At 35.6% G+C, this 22,522-nt stretch overlaps 1 protein-coding gene across 3 annotated transcripts in view; it reads right to left on the bottom strand.

Annotated features, from left to right (window-relative positions):
• Fhos (Formin homology 2 domain containing) overlaps window positions 1–22,522 on the bottom strand; it is a 792,187-nt gene that overhangs the window by 163,025 nt on the left and 606,640 nt on the right. For all 3 annotated transcript variants that reach the window (XM_081744509.1, XM_081744508.1, XM_081744510.1), the window contains one exon: window positions 3,279–3,346. In XM_081744509.1, coding sequence (XP_081600635.1) covers window positions 3,279–3,346 — 68 coding nt within the window. The remainder of the gene's footprint in view (window positions 1–3,278; window positions 3,347–22,522) is intronic.

Here is a 22,522-nt window from a genome sequence, read left to right on the forward strand (position 1 = left end):
TGACAATCAACAAGTAGCCCTATCTATGAGGACAATTCGAAAAAAGAAACTTCGTTTGCGCGTGTGCGAAAAATGGCCGGGAAGAGAGACGTCAGTCCTGTAGCGCTGTGTGCGGTAGTTCAGTAGTCAGTGAACAGTGGAAGGAAAAGGTTGTGTTGCAGTTCGCCTGTTGCCTAAACGTGAAGTGCCATCAATTCAGTACTCTACTGTGAAACAATTACAACAACTCAGATGAGCCATTCAGAACAAGCATCTGAGCATGCTGACTTCCGGTCTGGTGTTAGTTCACGATACTGCTCGCCCACATATCGCTGGACGTACTCAAAAACTTTTGAAGCAGTTGCACTGGGGTGCTTTTGTTCATTCACCTTATAGCCCAGATTTGGCGCCGAGAGACTACCACCTCTCTAGGCACAGGAAACAGTGGCTTGCGTCTCACCGCTTCGACAATGACAATGCAATTCACAATCCTGATAGCTGGTGACTTCATTCCCAGGCGGAAGATTTTTTTTTCAGAAGGAATTCCAAACCTTGTTAAAAACGTTATGACAAGTGCCTCAATTTGAATGGTGAATATGTTGAAAAGTAATGTAATGTACTTTTCTAAAGTGTATAATAAAGTTCTGTATCTGTGCGTGTATGTCAATAATATCCAAACGGCGTCTTTTTTTTCGAATTGCCTTATATAATTAATAAGTTTTAAAGTAATTTAGGATGAACTTATAATTTAACATGGCTTAATAAAATTATCCAGTGCAACACGTATTTTAGAGAACATTTTAAATGTAAACAAGAGGAAGAATTTTATGTCTTTCTTAACATTAACTGATTTATAACATATACACGGAAAGAAGGCGAAAGGAAACAATTACAGGCCTAAATGTTTGAGTTGGACACCTACAATCCTCCATTGCCATTTAAATCGTGGCAAACGAGAAAGACACATGCACATAGAACAGAGAAGATATGCTGAATTGTTGAGCATTCTATTACTAACCGCAAATTTTAGCACACAATAGTAAGAAACTTTGCTGAAGAATTTATATCCGATAATCTATAAAAGCACGGTCTTAAAATTGGACACTCTCAAAGTATGAGCAGACACAGTAAAGGTTATGAATTTATCAGTGTTTTGCTGATGAAACATACTTGTTTGAAAATCTAGAACTAAATTCTGAAAGTTACCTGAATTTTGGTGGCGTTTGTTCAGTACCTGTGAGTGAATATAGAAACCTACTTCTACTGAAGATTACATTCACTTTACAGGGATTACGAGAAAACTTGTAATTACCAAACCAAACAAATAATTGCTTAAGACCAAGAGAAAATATGAAATAGAAAATAGCTTTACTAAGTACTAATACATAATACAGGATGCCCAAAAGTAGGCATACAGTCCCGTACCGATCGCCTTATGGCATTTTGTTATCCATACAGGTACTGACTTAGTTTATTCATTATTTGTTCTTAATTTCTTTTCATTATGCCTTTCAATTCAATAAGCTCCGCACAGAACAAAATGACAGGAGTATATTTCAATTATAAATATAAATATATCACTGAACCATAACGGATAAGTTAAAATCACTACAGGGTGTCGGTACTAATATAAAATGATACCGTACACGCCTGCTTGATGCGACAGCTACTGGTTGGGTGCTAAAGATTTTCTTGGTACTCCAACCAAATTATTAATTTCGATTAATGATAGATTTGTAAAACAAGGCAAATTGAGTATGATAACCTGAGTAATTAGTCACTGTCTAATGTAATATGTGTTACATATCGAGCACAATTAAATGACACGTTACTTTGTAGCTCTGCTCCATTTCTTTCTTAGTTATTGTTTGCTTGATATTTGACACACTAAATACATTTTTATTTCATTTTTCATTCTAGAGATTATGCCTGACAGAAACGATTATGAGTAATATAGATGCCTTCAAAAAAAAAAAAAAAAAAAGAAGTTAAAATCATACCCAGGGCCGGCTCTACCACCACCCTCACCTTTTTGATAAAAGTTCCTATACCAGATTATGTACACTGAGTTACAAATGAATAATGTATTTAATGATAATTCTTTTATGAGTCGGACCTCCTGCCCAAAGCAGCGCAGAAGTGAGTTGATATTTCCTGCCTAGTGCAGCGCGGAGACGGAAAGGAACCTTTTGCCCGTAGCAGCACAGAGGTCAGTAGTATCTATTGGCCGGTGCAACGTGGAGACTGGATAGGAACATTTTTCCTGTAGTAGCGCCGAGGTGGGTAGTATCTTGTCTAGTGCAGCATGCAGATTCGATAGGAACCTCTTGCTGTAGCACCGCAGAGATGGGTTGATGTATTATGCCCAGTGCACCGCCGAGACGGAAAGGAACGTCTTGCGTGTAGCAACGCAGAAGTGAGTAGTATCTCCTGCTCAGTGCAGCGCGGAGATTAGATAGGAACCTCTTAACCAGAGCAACTCAGAGGTAAGGTTAGGGAATCTCTTCCCCCAGAGCAGCTTGGAAATACAGGTAGGAAGTGGTCAGTTGGAACTAAGTTTTCTGCCTCTTTTAAATCCAGTTTTGGAGACGAAGCCTGTGGAGGGGTCTTCTTCGTGACTCTTCGTGTCCTCCTCGTATTTTTTCGGAGACAGTACCCATCGGCTGCTTGATGATTTTTGTGGAGAAGCACGTGGTATGTTTATAAATATGAGAATATATTGCCCTATCCTTTCTTATAGGCAACCTACATTACGTGAAAGCAGGATTTTGCATAAATTTCAGGATTTTCACCGAACCACTATTGATGTGAAAAGGACGAAATGTTTAACGTTCGATGATTCTGTGCTTTAGGTTAGTAAAAACATTTTCACTCTATGAAATGGGAACAAAAGTGTGATCACCAAAATTATTGCGAAAACAGTTTGAAGTATGAATTTCTTCTAACGTTCTGCAAAAATTCTACCACAAAAGGCACCGCGAAGAAAAGAAAATTATATTTATTTGCAGAATAAAACCTGGTTTATCGTTTAAGAGGGAAACAAATATTTCGTAAGCCAAAGGTTAGTATAGCTCATAAGTCCAAACTCAAATAAACAGATAAATAATGACAGTTCTACACTTACAGTGTTAAATTATCTACAAACTTTAATGAAAGCCAAAACCCATATGTATTTAATGTCTTTTTTCCTCTTTGTTTGCTGTACAACGGTTTTGAATAATACAATCTTCTGAGATCTTACATTATTAATAGCCATAAGAAAAAAAAGAAAAGAAAAATGAAATAAAAGAAAAGAATACCTGAAATATTTGCTTCAGGGAGAACAATGCCCTTCGTAATTCCCGTCCCTCACATTTTAATAGCTTTTCTGAAAGAGAAAAGACACCAAACATTAATGAATCAAATAATTTTGTCGTAACAAAAGATACAATAAATAAATACACACTAAACTGCAAACAGATATTAAATGTGATATTTCTTTATACAGAAGAATTAAATATTTATTCAGTTTGCTCATACAATCTACAGGAACATATGCAATACAGTTGTATGAGTTGTATTGTCTGTGGAATAAAAGCAAAGACTATCCATTGTAATAAATTGTTTTCTCGGTATACAACGTTGAGATTGAAAAGAAATCTTTATTAATTCAACGGCAATTAACATATCTTGACTAATTACAATGAATGAATCTGTAAAATAATGTGGTTTAACTTCAAACGGTGACTTTTTTCTTCCTTTTTAGTAGCTCCTGGCTAGTATCAACCACGAATAAGAAAAAATGACAATTAGCCAAGAATTGAAACGAGAAGAAAATTTTCTCGAGTTTCGTGGGCACCACTAGTTCACCCAAATTTTAGATCTCGAACACTGTTTTCGTGTCACATGATTCACACATATCTTCTTTTTCACCTCAACCATAGGTTAGTGGGCAACTTGGAAATTTTAAAACTTTTCTCTCCTTTGGGAGAGCTGTTTTATTCTTTGATAAGGGCTTTTCTTTGTAACTGCATCTAGATATTCTATCTTTGGTCTTCCTCTTCCTGGTTTTCCTTCTGCCTTTCCCTCTATCAACACGGTGATCGAATCGGAGTGTCGAATAAGATGGCCAAGCATCCAGTTTCTTCTTTTTCCTATTATCTTCATGATCTCTCGTCGTTCATTAGCTTCCTTTAATACGTCTTCATTCCTTTTCCTTTCGGTCCATGATATGCACAGCATTCTGCGCCAACACCACATTTCAAATGCTTCCAACTTGGATATTTGAGTTTTTCTCAATGTCCACGTCTCCGATTCGTAAAGCGCCACGCTCCATACCAGGGTCTTAATAAATCGTCTTCGAACGTCCAACGACACATTTCTCGATGTTAGCAGTCCTCTTTTCCTATTGAATGCTTGTTTAGCCTGCGCTATTCTGGAACTGACGTCTTTTTCACTTCTTCCGTCCGAGTATATTCGACTTCCTAAATAGGGGAACGTCTTAACGTTTCCGATTTTCTCTCACTCTAGCCATACGTTTACCAATTCCTGTCCTGTTCTTGAGCACTTTATCACTTTGGTTTTCTTCTTATTTATTTTCATTTTGAATGTTTTATGCAGTTGGTCGTTCAAGTTTGAAAGTGCTTCCTGCAAGTCCTTTTCGCTCTCCGCTCTCAGTACTATGTCACAAGCTATAAACTGATAAAGTCATCGTACGAACATAAACATAATGATGAGCATATCAACGTTTAAAGATACGCAACTCATTACACAATATACTCCAATAATGACTATGGTTTCAATCTTGTTATTTCGCACCCTTCGTGACCTCTCGTGACGCCGAATAATTTTGATAACTTCTAGATGTTTTTTTTAAAAGTCAAGACATTAATTTTTTGTGTATAAATTTACAAAGCAAAACAAGAAAAGCTTATCGAGAATTGAGACAAAAACGGTAATAGATAGCGACAAACAATCGATTCAGCGCCTCAAAAAAATATACCATCACGACCTGCAACTGTCCGCCAAAATCAAAAGTGGGTGAAATTGACTAATACTTGTAGTTTCAATACTTACTTCCACTGAGCAAAAATCGTGTCTGCGGGTTTTCTCCGGTACTCCCGTATCCTTCCCCATTCTCATTCCACCAATTCTGTCATTAACATTCACTTGCGTTGTAAGGGGCGTTAAGCCCAAAATCAAATCAAATCGGAATAAAGTTGTCTCGTCTCAAGGGCAACGCTTCGCACCAAGTAACCTTTGTGGTGGACAGACACCATGTGCGTGGATTTTCTCGGGGTTCTTCCGTTTCCTCCTACTTTATTAATTCCACCATTCAATTCATGTTTCATCATCACCGTCTCCTTAGTCTAGCTGGCATAACCGTGGGACGTAAAACTTAAAGATTTCGTTTCAAAGGCACCCAATACTCCCAGGTAAAAAAAAAACAAAAAAAAAAAACGAATTCTTAGGGCCGCTAATACGGTTACAACCAATTAAAAACAAACTAATATTAATTTAACTATTTATTTTGATAATTATATCTACACATTTTATTTCATAATTAACCTGACGTAACAACGAAAAGGTGGTTTCGTTATTGCTTCATAAAATAAAACTGTCACGTTTGCAGCTTCTGGCAACACTGTTGCCTTTGATGAGGAGATGGCTACAAAACTTGGAGAAGTATTTACTTTAATCCTTGTTAAACGTGGTTGAGAAACCTTACGAAATAACAGACGCAATGCTCACTACAGACAGAAACTGTGTTAGCTTAGGATTCTTTTTTTTTGTCTCAATTATTTATACATTCTCATTTATCTTTTTTTCTTTTTTAATTTGAAATCCAATGTAAATAAAAGCTAACATCCATGGCTTCATCAAACGTCTTCACTACATCCCTCCCATATCAATCATTTTTTTCCTTCGTTCCTTCCTTCTAAAATTTAAGCAACAAACTTAAAAGCGATTGCCTCACTATGTTTAAACATGGCTGCCATCAAGAATGTATTTGAGAAGTCAATAATTCATCAAATGCCACCAGAAAAAAGATATTAAAGAAGAAGAAGAAGGGCTCATGGTATCCTTAGTTATAGACTGCTCAGTTTTGCAGCACAATCTTCCAACGACTTCTGAATGTTTATTCAATGTTCACGCTTGTTCATCGTAATTTCAGCTGATATATTCACTCAACTTTACGGGAACAATGTATAGTTATGCTCAGTTACCTGTAGTCAACCATGGATCAAGAACTTCCATGTAGACCTGTAGTCAAGAATTCCTGTTGCTTCCTAATTCTTTTTCTTAAGGATCTTCACTACAGCGAAATTAAACTACCGCTAATTTTAGAGTTTTTCTGTAATATCTTCAAAACAAATAAAAATATTCGAAAAGCAGAAACGTAGTGAACTAGACAATACAATTTTGCATTGTACCTTTACCACAATTCACCTATCTGCTTTTGGTATGCCGCTCTTTACAGAACCCGCAAAAAATGCTAAATCTATCTACAGTTGCAAATAGAAAGCATATTGTGATAACGGTACCACATGCAAAATCGTATTGTATAGTTCACTACGTTTCTGCTTTTCGAATATTTTTATTTGTTTTGAAGATATTACAGAAAATCTCTAAAATTAGCGGTAGTTTTATTTCGCTGTAGTGAAGATCCTTAATGCATTTTTGTTAGCTTATCACATACTATACAGTGTTGTGCAAAAACAAAGCGCCATTTTCATAATTTTAACAAATATATTTAATATATATATATGAAATGAAATGAAATATTATAGTTTAACGTCCCACGATTATGCATTTTTGGCCAAAGGACAGGATGATTAAGGCAAGTGAATGGTAATGGAAAAATTGGTGGAATGTGACAGTGGGAGGAAACGGGAGCACCTCAAGAAAACCGATGGACACGATGTTTTCCACCACAAACGTACTCGGCCAGAGATCAAACCAGAAACCTCACAAACCCGAGGTAAGCACTCTACCACTGAGCCACCACGTTCCCCCACAAAAAAATAGGTGTTCAACAATAGTATAGCCATCAGCTGAAGTGAAATGGTCTATTTCAGAAAGAGGTACTAATGTTCTGTGTTCATTTCGTTTTCGTATAATGTTCTAGGTACATTAGGAACCAGTCACGGACATAGTGGTCCGTGCACAGAAGAATACAGCATATACTCACCTAATATGTTATGATCCAACGCATCCTTCTTCTTTCTCTCCCTCTTTTCCCACTTACATGGGATTGCTGTTTCTGATGAGTCTTTTCCATAAAGCTTTGTCCCTGTTAGACCCATGTTCCTGAAGCCATTCTTTACAATATTCACCCATCTCATTCTTGGTCTCCCTCTCCCTCTCTTCCCATCCACTTCCATTGTATCACACTTCAGGTCACACAGCGCTTACCTCAGGTGCGTGGGACCATGGTTTGATCCCTGAGCAAGTAAGTTTGTGGTGAACAACATGGTGTCCGTGTGTTTTCTCGGATACTACCGTTTCCTCCCACATTCTCATTCCAGCGATGCTTCCATCATCATTGACTTGTCTTAATCATCCCTCTCCCTTAGCCTGAAAAGGGATAATCGTAGGACGTTAAACTGAAAGATTTCATTTCCGTTTTCTTCTGGGTACATAATCATTATTGTTCCTTTCATGAGATGACCCTACTACTACAGTCTTCTTACTTGGATCTTCTCAGATATCTCTAGGAATCTCTGTTGTTTCCCTTATTCTCTCATTTCTCATTCTGTCTCTTCTTGTTATTCCACACATCCAGCGCAGCAGTTGACTCATTTCGGGAACATTCGATCTAATTACTATAAGAAACAATCACCGTATATAGGGGTGGGTGCACGATATATTTTTCAAAACCGTCGAGCGTATAACTTTTAAAAAAAAGAAATTAGCATTACATCACTGGAACCAGTCATCGCATTTACATAGGTTTTCTGATTTTACCGTTAACAGTGTTGATTATGTAATGCTAGTGTTACCCACGAGACAAGAAATAAGATTTTCTCGTCTCGTCTCGATTCTCGAAAAGATTTTCCTCACATCTGGTATTGTAAATTTACCTATAAAATTTATCCCTGACTGTTTTCTTAATTTTATTCTTAAGGGGACAGACTACTAAATATTTTTGAAAAACTAATATTTTTTTCTTTTGCCCGTTTATCGTAAGTGGAAAGAGGTAATTAAATGTAACTTACCACAATAATAGATAATGTTATTCTACTCTCGAAAATAGGAATCGGGAGAATTTTCAGTGTTGCCGTCCATAGAAATTAAGTGTGACCAGAATTTGAATTACTCAAAAATCTAGGTTAAGGCAGCGACTAGAAAAATTAACTCAACGGTAATTGATGACTTATCTTACTGTCTATGTTCCTTGTTTACTACTTTTTAAATAATATTTGTATTTATTATGTAATAACTTATTTATTTTGCTATAATTTATGTAAGATTTATAAAATAAATACAAACATTATTTAAAAAGTAGTAAACAAGGAACATAGACAGCATGATGAGTCATCAATTACCGTTGAGTTCATTTTTCTAGTCAGTGCTTTAACCTAGATTTTTGAGTAATTCAAATTCTGGTCACACTGTAATTTCTATGGCAACACTGAAAATTCTTCCGATTCGTATTTTCGAGTGTAGAATAACATTATCTATTATTGTGGTAAGTTACATTTAATTACCTCTTTCCACTTACGTTAAACGGGCAAAAGAAAAAATTATTCGTTTTTCAAAAATATTTAGTAGTCTACCCCCTTAAGTTATCAGAATCCCACCGCGTCCCGAGAGGTATGGGAAGGGTTGTGATATAACCACATTTAAACCATACTTATTATTGGAGTATAGTATTTGACATTATTTAAGAAATATATATCATGTCTTGGAACTTTAATAATTAGTCGACATTTTACCGAAACGGGCCCAAATCACATTTTCCCTTCGTATAAGAGATGTTTAAGGATGGGAAACCTATCCATACTTCATTTATACATTAGCGTTCGAATCCTATCATACGGAGTGAGAAAATTTATCTTGAAGTGGTCCCCATCCAGCATGAAATGAAGGGAGAAGTTGCTCAATTCTGCTCCCCTGCTAGTTATCACACTGCTGGTAAGTCAAGGGAGGTCACTGCATTATACAGGGTGTCTCCAAAGTCCCCTGACATAGGATAACTTTGTTATTATCAGAGTTGAGTTGAATTCAATGTGAGTTTAACGTCCTTTTCAGCACCAAGGCTATATGAGACAGGACCTACTGATTAACGTGGAATCCGAACCACATGAGCTCCCACCGGGAATTGAACCCGGGTTTCCCACACCAAAGGCGATCTGTTATTATCAGAGTTACAACAAAATGTAAGAGGGGAAACCATCTCCAAATATGTTTTCTATCTAAAGTGAAGCAATTTTCAAAATCGGACGAGCAGTTTGGACTGTACACTCTTTATACGTCTAATGTTAATTGAAAATACAACGTTGCCATTTATCTGGGGCTGGGGGGGGGGGGAGGACAGGACGGCAAGTGGACAAATTTTGTAAGGGTATGGTGAATGGGGGCTGGCCGTCGAAACGTTAGCATAACAGGCCGTAACTTCATTCATTTATGTTGTGGATCCAGATAAATTGCAACGTTTCATTTTCATTTAACATTGGGCGCATAAGGAGTGTAGAGCCCAAACAGCTCGTCCGATTTTAAAAAATCCATTCACTGGATTGAAAACATCATATCTGGAGACCGTTTTCCCATGTTACATTTTGTTATAACTCTGATAATAACAAGAGTTATCCTATGTCAGGGGACTTTTGAGACACCCTGTATAATGCAGTGGCCTCCCTTGACTTACCAGCAGTGTGATAACTCTCTGTCAGGAGAATTTCGAGACACTATGTATTTGTGTAGTGCTCGGAGAACCGGGCTCGATTCCCGGCGGGAGCTCATATAGTTCGGATCCCACGTTAAGCTATAGGCCCACGTCCCATATAGCCTCACTGTTAAAAGGGACGCTATACTGAAATCATTTCTGTAGTGCCACCAGTTTTTGCAATGCCTCAAAGCCAAGACTTAGTGGACTTGGGAGCTGTATTAGGGTGTTTCTCGAAAGAGTAACCTTAACTTCATAGTAAACCTTTCTTGTAAACAATTTACTCAAGAGAACGTCAGTAATTCTAAATCAGATAGCTATTTCCGCTTGTCTAGTGGCTAGCGTGTACGCTTTTGGTGGACGTTGTCACGGGGTGCGTTTCCCGGTGGAAGAGCATATGCAATTTAATTTCACAATCATTTCCTTTCATTAAATACTCGTCTCCTTTAATTTAAAGGGTAACTCGTGGAACGTCAAACTAAAAGTATCTTTTTATATTTTAAAGCCAGATAGAAAAGAAATTACAAGTATTAAAGAGTGTTTGTTATTGTGAAAAGAAATCGATGACGTTATATTTTAACGATATTGTCATTCAAAGTTTTTCCTCTGCTTTGGTGGGTGAAATGAATTATTCTGGGTTTATTGCAGGGTAAAGTTCCCTCTACGCGTTTTGTCGAAAAATGGTTATGTAAACTCGCCCCTCAAATCATGTGACTTATCCCTCCGGATTTTTTTTCTGTGAGATTATCTCAGGTCTATGAGAATAAGCCACGAATAATTCATGAACTCAAAGGGAACATTGAACGCAACATTACGAATTTACCGCGCAATATATGTTCAAAAGTGGTACAAAATTGAATCTACAGTATCCATTTCACGTGCGGAAGAAAAGAACATTTGAACCAAGGTTACTAAATTAGAAAGAACGGCATTATCTTCAAAATATAATGCCACTCATTACTCCTCACAATAATAATAATAATAATAATAATAATAATAATAATAATAATAATAATAATAATAATAATAATAATAATAATAATAATGAATTCTAGTTTTCATTGTGTAGGAAAAGTTTATCTGAGTTTATTCTGTTAAAAGATTATACTTGAAATATTTTTATCTTAAGACAGAAGGTTGAAATGCTGATGTGAAGAAAGAGTTCAAACATGAGCTACTAGTTGTACAGAGATATGAAGTGTCATAGTGACTTCTTGAACAAAAAATCTGACTAATTATTCAGAGTGCATTGGGAGATTATAGAGATAATAATGCGTCCCGCTCAGATAAACTTTACCCCATTTTATCTCCTAGTTGCACTACAGCTGCAGTTATGAGGGGGAAAATCTTCTTTTTAAAATAAAATGGAATAAAAACTACATTTTGATTTTAAAAAAACTGAACATCTGTTAGCACTATCAAAGAAGAGCACCTGATTTCCCCGTACCAAACAACACAAAAGTTGAGAGGGAATGACCTGACATTTTTAGCGGAACTATAATAATCCTCTAACATTCTGCGGGCCTCATGTTGGGCAACCAATATAGAATGCATAAATCTGAACAGCAAATGAGCAAAAGTAAGTATTTCCGTTTCCTTTCGTATAATAAACAATAGAGGCAAAATAAAAGTGCTTTCAAACAATAGAAAAAGTACACATGTGTTTCCACTCTGAACGAGTGACCCTTGCGTCTGCGTTTCCATGGCGACAGAGACGAGGGGAGATAACCTCAAAGAATGCATGACGTCATCCCTTTCATTGAGCTGGCGTGTGCCATGTGAGAGGAGAAAGGAAAAAAGGCACATACGCATATGTATGAGTGTATGTATGTGTGTATGTATGTGTGTGTGTAGTTCATAGCCTTTGTTGTGTTGGAAGCCATCTGGTTTCTTGTAAGAACCCTCCCTCATCATGCAAACTTTCATTGTTTCGAACATATAGCGAAGGGAGGAATTTTTAGTCACATGCGAAGTTTATATTCGCACAACGTAATTACTCCTTTTTTAAATCGTTTATAGAGATATTGTTTTTGAAACTAAATGTTGAGGAAAAAATATTCCAAGACATTTTTGGGAGACCTTTACATGTGAGCAGTGGCGGCGATTGGACATTAAAACTGGGGTGGCAAGACATGATCTGAATATTTGTATATCAATGTTGGTTTTCCTGGTTGTTTCTAACACTTTGTTTGACGAAAGGTTGTACAACTAATAGGATACTACATTTTTCAGTTAAAATACCTTATATCGTATTTCATATTTTATTCAAGGTTGAAAAAAACATGATTTTTTTTAAAAAATATCAAAAAGAACGTTTTTTATGTTTAAAACACGTTTTTTTTGTTTAAAACGTTTTTAACGTTTAAAACAAAGTACTTTGTTTTAAACAAAAAAAAATATGTTTAAAATGTTTATTTTGTTTAAAACAATAATCTAAATAGGCATATATAGTACATTTTTACACTTTTAGGTATTGTTTGTCATCTATATTCAACCGCTAGATCAAATTTCGGGAACTTCCCTCATCTCGATCCACCCAAATGTTCAATTCCGGAGAAAGAAATCGGGATTTTCCCGATCTCCGTTCACAGAATATGTAGTTTAGTTTCTTTGTGTTACGTTCTATCAAGGCTTTAAACCTCAATGGCTCAGTCTTAAACCTCAAATTAAGCTGGAAGATGGTTTTGGTACCAATTTATTCCTGAAAGATGCCACTTTGCTAATGTGCATTTTATGTATGTGGGAGGAGGGTAAATATCGTGTTTTTTTTGTTTGTTTGCTTTGTTTTGTTTTTCAACAGTTTTTTGGGGACCATTCCCCCTCTTGGGGAATAGATTCATAAAAATTGTTACGTGAAGTAATGAAGTAGGCCACTACATGGTAATATCGTGTATTTGTACTTCTTGCTTATATGGGGTAGCAGGAAGGGGGCAAAGTTAGCCAATGTTTGGAGTTTTTTTTTTACGTAAATTACATTTATTTTTACAACAAACATCAATAGCTCAGTTCTTAATTAAGCTAGAACGATGATTTGGTACCAAAGTATTTTTCAGGGATGAAGCTTTTCGTCAGTTGCATTTTATGTATATAGGGGGTACGTATGTACGGCCGAGAGAGGGAGGATGAAGTTTTTTTTAAAATTTTTCATCAGGTTTTGGAGGGTATTTCTCCCCCCTTTGTGGTACATCCCTAAAAATTGGTATGTGAAGCAATGAAGTAGTCCCCTACATGATAGTAACCTGTATGTGTACTTGTTGTTTATAGAGGAAGAGGGGGTCATTTTTTTTTAAATTTATTTTCGAGACGGTCGATATATATTTCACTGAAGTGGTCTAGAAGCATAATTCTTGTTCGTATACATGATGTGTGCAGCAAAAATGATTTGCATATGGACGTGATACTATAATGGGGGAGAGAAGAGAATGTCTAATTCAATGAATGTTTTTCTGCGTATATTTTTTTAAAATATTTCCTACATAAAACGAATTCATTATGCAATAACAGCAATGGCTACCATTTCTTTTATTGTCACAAGTATGTGGCCTACACATTAGCATCATTTTGTCAGCGTAGGGAGACTTCAAGGGTTGCCAGGGCCCCGCAAAGTCAATATTTTCATATTTTTAATGATTTTTTATGTTTGTTCTTTTTCTACGAATACGGCGGGAATTTCACGAATGTTACCTCGTTGGAATTTGTGGTCTATAAGCTTTCCAATGGTGTATAACTCATGACTCTGTGATAATTAGGGGGTCACCAGAGCCACGAACATGAGAGTCTACCGTTTTGTTAAAATCCCTGGCGGGTGTCTAGAGTTAATTGTGTTGTTATGCCGTAGACACTAATCATTATTAGCTACCCATGTTGCAGATAGAGATGTATCTTGAAAACTGGTTAGTTAAAATGTCATTTGCTCCTTGTAGGCTAGGCACTGCTCTTTTCTATGAGTTGTATTGTATTTGTCAGAGTATTTCTTCTAACTTATGATGTGAGAACTGTTCATTATTATGGAAATGATAGCGATCAAAAAATACCCAAGTTTTGAATTTGTGAATTTGGATCTTAGAATAGTGTATAGTGTGTTTAACCTCCATTATTATTAGAAATTAAGAAATGTTCAAATACTTCACTTGAATTTCTGTTGGTTTAGTTATACGCACATTGCTGTGGAGAATTTCGTTCAGTAATTGCTGTTATAATAAGAATATAACTCTGCTTGTAATTTACTCCATGCACAAATCCTGCGGAGGATGGGTTGTTTGTTAGAAAATTAAATTAGCTTCTTCAATCTGATATTTTAGTTGTTTTAAACATGTCCAACCAGCATCGAAAAAAAACACGTTTAAAACAATTTGTTTAAAACGTTTAAAACAAACTGAATAAAACAACAGCCCTCGTTTTAAACATGTTTTAAACACTTGTTTTAAACATTTTGTTTTAAACATATCAACCCTGATTTTATTAAGTAAATTGACAAGAGCGACGCAAGTAGGTACTAGCCCTTTGTACTCGTAAGATGAGATTGTATTCCTTGCCTATGAACATCTTAAAATTCAGTCTGGAAAATTGTGTGATTAGACTATTTAATTAAAAAAATTGCAAAAGAAATAAATAGAAAGGATAATATTAATCATCGTAATGAATAATGAGGCTTGTTTTGTAGAAGTTATGTTGAAACTGGAGATTAATGAACAACTTATATTTCTAATTCCACACATTCCGTTAAATGTATGTTAATACTCTTAAAAAATAAAAGACGGTAAATACTACAAGCATATCTTACACCATTTAAAGAATAATGCAATTGTAACAATAATTGCTTTGAATTGCAATTAAAACGCAATTCCTGTAGCTTTCTTAACTCCACGGGAAGACAGATAACCAATAGGTACTCACGCAACGGCAATATTATATGGCACCATTCTTTCTATGAACCAGTAATACATACAAAAACTTTACATTTCCAAATGAAACTACATATATTAGGAGTCACTTCAAAAATTGGGAGGGCAACTGCCCTCTCTTTCTTTCGTAATCGCCGTCCTTGTATATGAGTACCACCAGTGGTCGAAGTGAGACGGTGTGCGGTCTGCGGTGGTATGCCATACCGCCTCTGGTTTTTCAGTGATGAAGGCATACAGCCTCTGGTTTTTCAGTGATGAAGGCATACCGCCTCTGGTTTTTCAGTGATGAAGGCATACCGCCTCTGGTTTTTCAGTGATGAAGGCATACAACCTCTGGTTTTTCAGTGATCAAAACATACCGACACTAGAGAGTAGATGCGAAATATCTTTAATGACTCCATTTTTGTATACAGTAAATGACGAATAGCTTTGCACGTAAGATTTTATTTCTTATATAGAAATAATTTCTAAGTTGACAACACCGACATTTTCGTTAACCTTTTCCATTTTTTTTTTGTTTTTAAAATGAGGTGTCTTCAAAGATCATCTAGTTTATATTTTGATCTGCCATATTTGTTTGTTTTTTCTTATGTATGTGTGTGTCTTCTTGCGTTAATTCATATAATATGTCGTGTTTTGAGCATAGGTGGATTTCTGCTGTGAGGGCGGATCTTCCAAGAGTTTGGAATATCCTTCAGTCGAATGGGTGTTCGGGAGTTTTCCCGCAGGAAATTGTTAATATAAAACCTCAGTTTTTGAGGGTTTTCGTGTATAAAGCCACATTGTCACGTTAGAAGAACTTGTAGCTGTCATAAAAAAAAATCTTGAAACCCTACCATATTTCACCGTGTACACATAGTCTTGAAAGGGTCATAAAACATTTTTTCCATCTTGCAGAGTTGAACGATGCGCAACTTTCTGGGACTTCTTGCTTGCAACCTGCTATCGCCCTCCTGCTGATATATATATATATATATATATATATATATATATATATATATATATATATATATATATATATAGATATAAACAGTTTCGCCGCTTCCGAAACAACGGATTCTTTTGGACAGGAAGGGGAAGTGCGCCAAAATACACGTTTTTAATGAGGATGTTCACTGGAGAAACCTTTCTTGCCTTCAAAAAGTTGTAACATGTAAAGAGTAAATAGAAAGAGCGGGTTGAAAGTTTTTTTTTTTAATGTCAGCTACAAGATTCATTTAACGTGGCATTGTGGCTTAAGTCTCCATAACACAACATAAAGGCATATTTCTTTTTAAATTTAGTCATAAAGTTGTTGGCGTGGTGTCAAAGTTTCTGCATGCCTCTCTCCCCTCCCATAACTACAGAGAAGCTTTCCAAGGGTTTTCAGTCATTATGCAAATAGAAATGCAACCTTTTAGACAACATACCATCACTGTATTTCAACATTTAGATAGACGGTATGTCGAGTCAAAATCGTAATAAAACATACCGCCTCTGGTTTTTTTTTCCACTTTGAGCACTGAGTACCACGGAACTTCACAATAAGTTGTCCACACTAAGTCCGTAATCGTATACGGGAGTTCTCTATGATGAAGGACGTGCATGTAATTTTAGTTGAAATAACCCAAGAATAACATTAAATAAAACAATTGGGGCAGCCAAGAAGATAAGAAGATAGTACAAACCTAATGGCCCTTATGCAGAGTCGTTTTGACGTATGATTAGCGTCACACTACAGGCCTGACTACTGCTGGAAACATATTTTAGTCGAACTCCTTAGTATGGCACTAATCACGCGTCAAAATGACTCTTCATAAGGCCCAAAATGACAGAAGTGCATCATAACTAGAGACCGGATGTTCACGCACTAAAAATATACAAAATAGGCAGGCAAATAGGGACTTACAGTTGATCGGCTTAGAGAAAGACAATAATAAGTGTTATCTCGGGTGAAATTGAAATTTTAGATGGAATGAGTTGGGCTCGAACCACAGAACAGTATGTAGGTAGTTTTAATTTCGGAATTGTACTGTAGATGGCAGCGAAATAACGTTGCCAACTTTTGAACATGGAAATATCGGACAAAATCCAGGAAAAACGTATATTCCTAAGATTGTGACACCATCGCTCGTGAAAAATGTGAACAACGTTGAAGTAGTTACTTCACATAAAAATCAAGCGTTTCCGAGTTCGAATTTAATAACGTTAGTTACTTTTGAAGCATTTGTTAAACTTACTTATTCCAGTTTTGATTGAGTCCGCACATGTAATTTTTGTAGTCTACCATCAATAATACATTGTATTTAAAACTGAAAAGCAAATATAATTGCAATATAATTATGGCATGCACAAAATATACTTGAAAAATAAAGTCTTACCAGATTCGCTGGAGGCAAATGTCTTGATTTTAAAGAAAATGCAAAGAATAGGCAATATTTGGCATGGAAGTAGCGTTATCGGTAACAATATCGAGGGTAAGTCAAAAATTATCTCCAATTTTGACGTAACTCTTCTTACATAGTTCATATCGACCTCTGTCCTCGTTTATTTTATTGCTATGCTGTTACGGTCATGCTATGAAAGTTTGATCCCAATTCCTCCGTTTGTCTTCCTTTTGTTGCAGATAAATCATGGCCGCTTCATTAGAAGTTTGCACCCAGGAGGAATAACGAGCAGTGGAAATTAATAATTCACATCCTGGCGATTGTGCCACTCCATCAATAGTTACTTGTCTGTCTAAAAAGGGTTGCCACGTTAAAAGAACCTGTAGCTGTCATAAAAAAAAATCTTGAAACCCTATCATATTTCACCATGTACACATAGTCTTGAAAGGGTCATAAAACATTTTTTCCATCTTGCAAGGAGTCGAACAGTGTGCAACTTTCTGGAACGTCTTGCTTGCTACCTGCTATCGCCCTCCCGCTGACATAAAGGAAAAACTAGTTTCGCCGCTTCCAAAACAACGGATTCTTTTGGACAGGGAGAGGGAGTGCGCCAAAATACACGTTTTAAATGAGGAGGTTCACTGTTTGTCCACTAGAGTGCAGTGCTGCATAGGTGGAAATACCTTTCTTGCTTTCAAGAAGTTGTAATATGTACACAGTAAATAGAAAGATCGGGTTGCAAGTTTTTTTTTTTATGACAGGTACAAGATTCATTTAACGTGGCAATGTAGCCTAACAGAACCATGTCACGTGCCGGCTCAATGTTGTCATCATTTGTGGCCGTACATGGTCGTTTGGCTCCTTCCTCCTGCGTAACACTTGTGCGACCACTTGAGATTTCTCAAATCCATTCGTATATATTCAGTTGCGGAAAGACACTGTTCCCCTACCGTGCCGAAAGTCTTTGATGGATTGCGGCTTGTAAGACATCTTCCGACTACGAAAACCGGATCACTGCTCGTTCTTCCTCTTTGATCCAAATTTCTAAAGCAGTGCCCATGATCTATCTGCAAAAAAGGAAGACAAATGGAGGAATTGGGATCAAACTTTCACAGCATGACCACAACAGCATAACAATAAAATACACAAGGAGAGAGGAGAGCATGAACAAGGTAAGAAGAGTTGCGACAAAATTGCGTATAATTTTTGATTTACCCTCGTATATTGTAAAATAGACAAAACAAATTTTGCTGAAATTGAACCGTAGACACCACAAACTAGCTGCAGTACATTGATTTTTATCGTACCAAATTTCACAGAAGTAAATCCCCACGCTGAGCGGGTTTGCATATCCAAGCTCCTAACTATGAAAATATTTACGATCACTCCAACCCCAATCATTTCACAGATTCAACCTGTTGTATAAAAGTTATTAGGACATAAAATTGAATGTAATTTATACGAAAAACCCTTTTATGCATTGCAAGATCTGTAACGTCCAAATATTCACCACAAACTTATAGTTGTATCGACATAAACAAAACAAAAAAGTGTGGAGCAGGAAACCACTTTACAACACAAAAGTCAAAAGAGGTCACTGAAGACATACGAACTGGTCGAGCGGTTTGGGTGACTAGTCTGTCAATCAGAAGTTTATGTGTTCAAACCCTGTAGAAAATATTCGTTTTGTTTTTTTTTTTCTTAAAAGTGTGTTCCTATTTTCATCAGAGGACTGAGAACATTTCTTTGAATAAATCTTTGGAAATTACTTTTCTCTCAAATTCGATTAGAAGCGAACATTATATGAATTGCTAATCTAAAATCCACAGCTGAAAACAAAATATTAAGTTTGTTCAATATGTCATTATTATCATTTGATTTGTAATTAAAAAGTAATTATAAGCATTGACGATTTCAGAAGATTCTCCCCGGTAATGGTCAAGATATGAATGAGAAAAAACTGATAAAACATTATTAGTCTACTTTGAGCATGATCGAAAATAACTTATGGCCACGAAGGGGAAATTTATGTCGACAGGGTCTCAAATTTTCCGACGGGTCATGACCTGAAATTATCATTGTTTGAAAGGTTTCCTTAACAAATAGAATATTATATTTATTTCTCCTTCTACGTTTTGAAATGGAAAAATCATAATTTTAAATAGAATTATAATACGATAAGCATAAAGATTTATACAACTAATGAAGTAAATATCCTTGTGTAAGTTATCGATTTCTATTCGGATTAAAACTCGAATATTCGTTTTTATCACACTTTAAAGTAAATCCTCTCTATATATAGTTCCTACTGGAAAGCATGTTTAACTCCAATTACTTAATCAATATTTTTAATAATATATTTTTATTGTAATACTCTTACTATTCAATGTTGTATGCACTTAATTTCCCAAAGCAAAACCTCACAAATGTATAATTGACTAGTAAATATTATCAAATAAATTATCATTTAGTTTACGTAAACATTGCATCGCCTGATTTGAAACTTCGTATTTTAAATAATAATAATAATAATAATAATAATAATAATAATAATAATAATAATAATAATAATAATAATAATAATAATAATAATAGTAGTAGTAGTAGTAGTAGTAGTAGTAGTAGTAATAAAATCATAGCCATATCTTTATCAGAATTTCAGGCTTAGTCAATAAATGAATTCAACATAGTCTCTATTCGAAGCTCTATTTAATCGAATCAGATAGAAATACGAATAGGAACTTCGAGAACAGATAAAAGAAAAATGTTACTTTGGTGGGTTTGGATGTAACTTTTAAGAGTTAGTTTTTTTTTTTTTTTTTTTTGCAAATTGCAGACAAATGCCTTGGACACTTTTTTCTTTTCTTTAAGTTAACTGATTCACCGAACGTATCTGACATATGAGTAACTTGTCTCTATATTCTACTCGGTTATACACGTTTTACAATCTTTTCCATTAACCTTGAACGACAAGAACACGAACACAAAAACATCCACATAGGTATGACAGTTAAAACTCCTAACCTCCCCCACGGGGAATCGAACCCGGGACCACATACACCTGAGGCACACGTGCTAGCCACTAGACCAGCGGGAAGAGCAAATAAAATGTATTTTGTAGTGTCTGAAGTTTATAGCTATTTCACCCTGTTGTAGTATGTTTATTGATTTTTTAATGTTTACCGTATTCGTTACTTTGAGGAATGATATATACTATTGATATAGGTTTTATTACATATTCGGCCATAAATATTATATAAATTATCAGAATTATTCATGATCTTCCATGGAAATTCACTGGTGCATGCGCAGTAGACAGACAGTGTAATTGGAAGATGAGTTCAACAGAGATTATAGGGCTATATTCCGCCGATTATATTTTATTTAATAACTATTTAGAAGAGATAACGAAAACGAGTCTACATAATGAAGATGGAATTTCCGTAGAAGATAGAATGGTGAGGTGTATACGGTTTGGGGTTGATATGGTTGTTGTTGTAGAATCTAAAAAGAAAATTAATAAGATGTAGAAAACTTGAGAAAGGCTTGTGAAGAATATGGGATGAAAATAAATGTTAGAAAGACAAAATCCATGGTGATTGAAACGAAGCGATCGGTGTGAAATATAGAAGTAGGAGCGGGAAAAAACAACAAGTGATTAGTTTTCGATATCTGAGTACTATTACTAGTGATGATTTGACATGCGAACGTGAAATAAAAGCAAGGATAGAAATGGCGAAAAGAGCCTTTAGGATGGAGGAAATAGTATTTTGAGGGGTATGGTGGCAGGGAAGAGGGGGAGAGGACGAATTAGACTATATAGAAACAGAATTAGGCTATTGGCGATATCAAAACAGAAAAATCGTATGTGAAGATGGAGAGGTTAACAGAAGATCGTGGAGCATGGCAGCTTCTCAGCTGCGGTAAGTGACCCGCTGGTAATGGCGGAATACATCTGATATAATGATACTGATGATGCACAGTAGGAACAGAAATATCCACTTTACTGTCATTGCTAATACGAATCACAATGCAAATTTCTACAGGTTGTCAAAATACCTCGCTCTAAAAGCTGTAGAAAACTATCTGTTACTATGCGAGGGAAAATCATAGGTCGAGCAACAATTAGACAAATTGCCATTCAGATAGCTAGGGGTATGAGCTGTGACGAGAAAACAGTGAAGAAATTGATTTAGCGGTATGAAGAAGGTAGTGAATATTTCACATCTTGGCCAAGAAGTAGGAGACCAATAATAATAATAATAATAATAATAATAATAATAATAATAATAATAATAATAATAATAATAATAATAATAATAATAATAATAATAATAATAATAATCATCATCATCCCAGGAATTTATATTTATTTCCAGCAAAACTTTTGCATACCCTCCTAGTGCAATATGATGTTTTTGTAAAACGGCAATTATAAAATTGTCAAGCTGAATTTGAAAGTCATAATAAGTAGTGCTTTATTTACTTATTGCACAATTCTTTTATGCCAGTAGCTTTCGCCACCTTACTCGCTCTTCATGCTTACTCAGGAGGAAGCTGCAGGTCCCTAGGTTGGGAACTACTGTTTTCCACCAAGGAATTCAGACAGCCTGTTAGAAATTTGCGTTCTGACCAACATCAGAAAATTGTGTTCTTCTGTTTCTACTGCGCATGCACCAGTGAATTTCCATGGAAGATCATGAATAATTCTGATAATTTATATAATATTTATGGCCGAATATGTAATAAAACCTATATCAATAATATATATCATTCCTCAAAGTAACGAATACGGTAAACATTAAAAAATCAATAGACATACTACAACAGGGTGAAATAGCTATAAACTTCAGACACTACAAAATACATTTTATTTGTTCTTCCCGCTGGTCTAGTGGCTAGCACGTGTGCCTCAGGTGTATGTGGTTCCGGGTTCGATTCCCCGTGGGGGAAGTTAGGAATTTTAATTGTCATACCTACGTGGATGTTTTTGTGTTCGTGTTCTTGTCGTTCAAGGTTAATGGAAAAGATTGTAAAACGTGTATAACCGAGTAGAAAATAGAGACAAGTTACTCATATGTCAGATACGTTCGGTGAATCAGTTAACTTAAAGAAAAGAAAATAGTGTCCAAGGCATTTGTCTGTAATTGTAAAAAAAAAAAAAAAAAAAAAAAAAACCCTCTTAAAAGTTACTTTCAAACCCACCAAAGTAACATTTCTTTTACCTGTTCTCGAAGTTCCTCTTCGTATTTCTATCTGATTCGATTAAATAGAGCTTCGAATAGAGACTATGTTGAATTCATTTATTGACTAAGCCTGAAATTCTGATAAAGATATGGCTATGATTTTACTACTACTACTATTATTATTATTATTATTATTATTATTATTATTATTATTATTAT

Source organism: Thermobia domestica, chromosome 17 (genome assembly GCF_964235325.1).
Source record: "Thermobia domestica chromosome 17, izTheDome1.hap1.1, whole genome shotgun sequence".
NCBI classification, from domain to species: Eukaryota; Metazoa; Arthropoda; class Insecta; order Zygentoma; family Lepismatidae; genus Thermobia; species Thermobia domestica.